Source organism: Spermophilus citellus (assembly GCF_964194105.1).
Source record: "Spermophilus citellus genome assembly, chromosome: 3".
NCBI classification, from domain to species: domain Eukaryota; kingdom Metazoa; phylum Chordata; class Mammalia; order Rodentia; family Sciuridae; genus Spermophilus; species Spermophilus citellus.
In genome coordinates this window covers 225,701,226-225,705,871 of record NC_138184.1, presented here as the reverse complement: position 1 = coordinate 225,705,871, position 4,646 = coordinate 225,701,226, and the positions used below count along the sequence as shown (strand labels likewise).

Sequence of the window (4,646 nt, the reverse complement as noted above, 5' to 3'; positions counted from 1 at the left end):
TATGATGTTTAAGTCTTTATCTGGTAATCACACTGAATGGATCATGTGTGAATCTCATTGTACTAGTTAATATTCTGATTCTTTTTTCCTGATTCTTCAGATGTCATGTAAGCTTTTCTTGTATTTCAGACAATAACACTGATCTCTGAAGTATGTGCTGCTCTCTTCAGGTTATGTCCTGGGGAAAGCAAGTTCATTTATCTGATGATCAGAGTAATCACCCATTTGCTCTAAAATTTGAGTTGAAACAGTCAAGGCCACGCCTAGGTTAGGGCAAGATATTTGATATCCCTACCTTAGTCACAGCTGGAGGTAGATTTGTAGGAGAAACACTGCAGACTCACCAGCGGATGGGAAATGCTTCTGTCTCTTTAAGTTTTCATCATCAGGCCCTCCCTACCTTCCTGAGCTCTGGGGTCTGAGTGACTTCTTCTGTGAGCTGGGCCAAAGGAGCTTCCTGTGCTCACATCAGAAGGGAAAGCAGGAGGTCCTGCTTCTCAGAGCCACTCCAGAGCCTGTCACCAGGAAAGGTGAGCCTAAGTCTAGAGCTGGAGGGAGGAAGGAAGGACTGATCCCGGGGGAGGGTTCCTGCTGTGCTCCTGACTCTACTAAGCACCGTCCAGCCCACAAGGGCCATGTTTTGTCACTGTGCAGAGCAGCCAAGGCCGTGCTCCCAGGTTTTAATAGATGCTCCGAATTCCAAATAGAGCAAGTTCAGAGAAGGTTGAGGAGCATCTTCCCCAAGCACACACATTATGGGAATTATGGGAACTAAAACCTGTCTCTTCCCACGGTGAGTGCTGGATCTGCTTCCAAGAACAAAGCACAATTTAAAAGACATGAAACATCCCCAGGTTGTATATTCAGCAAAGGCAAAGGATATTTCTGTGGCCCATGAGCAATCTAACCTTGGGGCAGTGAGTTACTATGTGGAAACCTGGGTACACCTGAACTCTCCACCTCATGACCACAGCAGGGGCCTTCAGGAGACATCTAAATCAGGACCTTGGTCTCCTACCCCTCACCGTCAATGTCTCTTAATCATCTGTTCCCTAATTCAAGCTTTTCCCACTCCAGCTGCAGAGACACCTCATTTCCTCATCTATACAATGAAAGGATTTGAAAAATAACTGATTTCCAACTCTGAGTTATGGACTGACTACATCAGAAGGATCCCATTCTTTGCATCAGAATCTCTAATGGTGGGTGGGAGAAATGTGAATTTTGACAGAACACTAAAGTCATTTGAAAAACAAGTTTGGGAGGAAAGAAAATAATGAATTTTGAGGTCTCCTCAAGTATTAAGAATATAGATTTGCACGTTTTATATTTGTGAATAATTAAGAACTACTTTCACCTCAGATGTCAGTGGGGCTTATCTCTCTCTTAAAAACTATTTAAAATAATATCAACCCCATTTGAAACTCTGTGGAAGTCCCACTGGCCTGGGTCCCCTCCAACATGCTCTACCACTTTCAGCTTTATCAGAGACTTCATCATCAGCTAAATTCTTCATCTTGTTCTATAATCTTGTGGCTGTTTCTTCATTTCCTGTTGATTACAGGAGTTTGTGGATTTCTATATGCAATACAATTAGCCACACAAATCCTGTGGGCTGAACTTCAGGGGAGAACTTGGGGAGATGGCCAAGGAGCTCCTGCAGTCTAGAACACCTTAGGGTTGAACCCAGCAAATCCATTCTCATAGACCCTCAGCCAGAGGCAAGCTGTTCAGCCCTCTCTCTCTTTGCTCTCCTTTGTGTTGGTGCCCAGTCCAACCACCCTAAAGTAGGTGTGTAAGTCCCTTGGTAAACTTCCCAGTTCCCAGTAACCAGGGTGGCAGGCATAAGGAGGCAGAATTTGAAACCATGGGGAAATGTAGATAGGAACTCTGAAAGAAACATGGGAGAGGATGGCTGGTCATAGGGGTGAGAGCACAGAGGGGGTTGGAACTGCCCTAAAGTCAGCTCTTTGTGGAGAAGCTGAATGAGCAGGGATTAGCTGGAAATGAGGCTGGAGATACAGACTGAGGGAAGACCATGCATTTGTGCTCAGGGATTTGTGGGATCATGGAAACGTGACCAGAGTGTCCACTGTATGAAATAATGCTAGACTTGGGCATATCCCTTTACTTAGAAAACCTCACACTTAGTGATTGAGGGCAGGTCCCAGGCCCCCCAACCACGGAGCACAGGTAGATGTGTTTGGACAGGGCAGGGCTTTGCCTGGAAGACAGCAGAAGCTGAATCTGCAGGTAGGCTTGGGAGGTGACTGTCTTCCAGTTTCCAAAAGAAGGCTTCCCATTTTCTTCTTGCTCCTTCTCCAGTCCAACCACCCTAAATTAGGTCTGTAAGTCCCTTGGTAAACTTCCCAGTCCTCAGGATTTAACTAAGTGTCTTCTGGCTGCTGAATCCTCTGAGAATTTTTTTATATCAGGAGCTCATGACATTGACCTTGAATTATTATCTGGGAAAATTAATACCTGAGGCTTAGTATAAATTACACAGAGTAAATCTGAAAACTTGCCTTTGGCTTTTTGTATTTGAGTCCCTGAAAAGAAAAACCCACTGAATGTTCTCCTGGGTCTAAGCCACCCAGGTGCTGGCCCTTCTGTTGTTAATTCTCCGAAAAGCACTAGCACAATTTACTATAACTCACAAAATGTACCTGCCTCCTCTCTGGACACCTGCCCCTCCCCAAAGCACACACCTGCATGTTCCCACCCTCACAAGCAAGGGCCATGTCTTGTAACAGTGACATCCTCAGTTCTTTGGACTTTACCTGGCACAACGAAAAGGTGGTTATGCTATTCAGAGGTATAACACGTGAATGAGCCAATCGTGTTTGGGACTTTCAGGGACACCTGAGAGGACAGAAGATGGCAAGAGATGAAGAAGACCCCTATGGTAAGAACAGATCCCAGCAATGCATCCTGTGGTTCAGCTCAGGGTAAGAGGGGAGTGGGCTCACTCGTGACCAAATACACGTAAGCCCCAGAGGGGTCTCCAGCCTGGGGTGAACTGGCAAGGCCCTTGGCTGGAAAGCAGAGGAGCTGCCCAGTGGAAGTTGGTTGAACTGATGTCGGATTCTAACCCTTGGTCCTCCAGGTTCAGAAGACGATACCAGGTCCCGGCAGGAGCCTGAGCTGAGGCTCATCCTGGTGGGGAGGACGGGAGCCGGGAAGAGCGCCACCGGAAACAGCGTCCTGGGCCACAGGCACTTCCTGTCCAGGCTGGGAGCCACGTCGGTGACCAGAGCCTGCGCTGCTGCCAGCGGGCGCTGGGACAGGTGGCGCGTGCACGTCATCGACACCCCCGACCTCTTCGGCTCCGACGTGCACAACACAGACCCCGAGTGCTTGCAGAGAGCGCGCTGCTACCTGCTGTCGGCGCCCGGGCCGCACGCGCTGCTGCTGGTCACCCAGCTGGGCCGCTTCACCGCCCAGGACCAGCAGGCGCTGCGCAAGGTGAAGGAGCTGTTCGGCCAGGCCGTGGCGGCGCGAGTCGTCCTCGTCTTCACCCACAAGGAGGACCTGGCCGGCGACTCTGTGCAGGACTACGTGCGCTGCACGGAGAACCGGGCCCTGCGGGAGCTGGTGGCCGAGTGCGAGGGCCGAGTCTGCGCCCTCAACAACCGCGCCACGGGCAGCGAGCGCCAGGCGCAGGTGGAGCAGCTGCTGGGCCTGGTCGAGGGCCTGGTGCGCATGCGCGGGGGCGCGCACTACACCAACCAGGTGTACGACCTGGCGCAGGCGCTGCAGGGCGCCGACCCGGAGGAGAGGCTCCGCAGGGTGGCCGCGATGCTGGTGGCTCGCGTGCGGAGGCCCCTGGGGATGAGGCTGCTGGAGGGGCTATGGCAATGGCGGAAGTCCCCGAGGACCTGCTGGAGACTGGGCCTGGCCCTCCTGCTGGGGAGCGCCCTCCTGGTCTATGCACTGCTCTTCCGGAGTTCATGGATGACCTGAGTGACAGAGATTGCGAGTCTTAAAATTTGTGGTAACTTAGCAATGAAGGAACCGAATGCTTAAGAGTTCAAGGGGAATATTAAAACTTCATTCCAAAGGAATCCTGTCGTTTTCATACTCAGAAATTTAGTGACATGAAAACAACTTTGATCACTATCAACTTTGCAAAGGCTCAAATCTCACTTTAAGTCTCCTTTTAAACAATATGTATGAAAATTTTAAAAATAAAGTTTTCTAACTGAAAATCTTCCTTAAGACATTTTCTTCATCTTGCTGAATTTTTCTTGTCTTAGAAAATAGTCAAGTGACCCATAGCTTGCACAGGGGACAAATGCATGGCCCTGGGAAAACAGCATTTTTATGTGGGGATTTTTTTTTTCAGTGCTTTCACCTTAGAGTTGGTCCGTTTTGACCTCTTTTCTTCCCAAAGAAATAACTTGCCTAAAACTGTGCTTCTTACATATTCTTTACCATAATGCATTTTAAAAGCTTTACCAACACTTCCACATACTCATATTTAATGTGGTTAATGTTGACAGCCTCTGTTTCATTTTTTAATGCCCATAGTGAGGCAAATGAATACCCTGGTCTAAAGAATGCATTTGGGGGCACTTACTCATTGTCTTTCATTTGCATATGCCTTGTCCCTCTAATGAGATTGTGGATGCCTTAAAGGAAAGGTT

General features: G+C 48.8%; 1 protein-coding gene across 2 annotated transcripts; it reads left to right on the top strand.

Moving 5' to 3' along the window:
• The first annotated feature begins 452 nt into the window (after window positions 1–452).
• LOC308645128 (GTPase IMAP family member 1-like) lies at window positions 453–4,133 on the top strand. Of its 2 annotated transcripts, none has more exons than XM_081287150.1 (3): window positions 453–530; window positions 2,857–2,905; window positions 3,107–4,133. In XM_081287150.1, the coding sequence occupies exons 2-3, from the start codon at window positions 2,878–2,880 to the stop codon at window positions 3,961–3,963; spliced, it is 885 nt and encodes a 294-aa protein (XP_081143276.1). In that variant the 5' UTR covers window positions 453–530; window positions 2,857–2,877; the 3' UTR covers window positions 3,964–4,133. The 2 variants fall into 2 exon arrangements, with proteins under 2 accessions (XP_081143276.1, XP_081143277.1); XM_081287151.1 differs by having other exon boundaries at window positions 490–530; window positions 2,754–2,905.
• The last annotated feature ends 513 nt before the right edge of the window (window positions 4,134–4,646 follow it).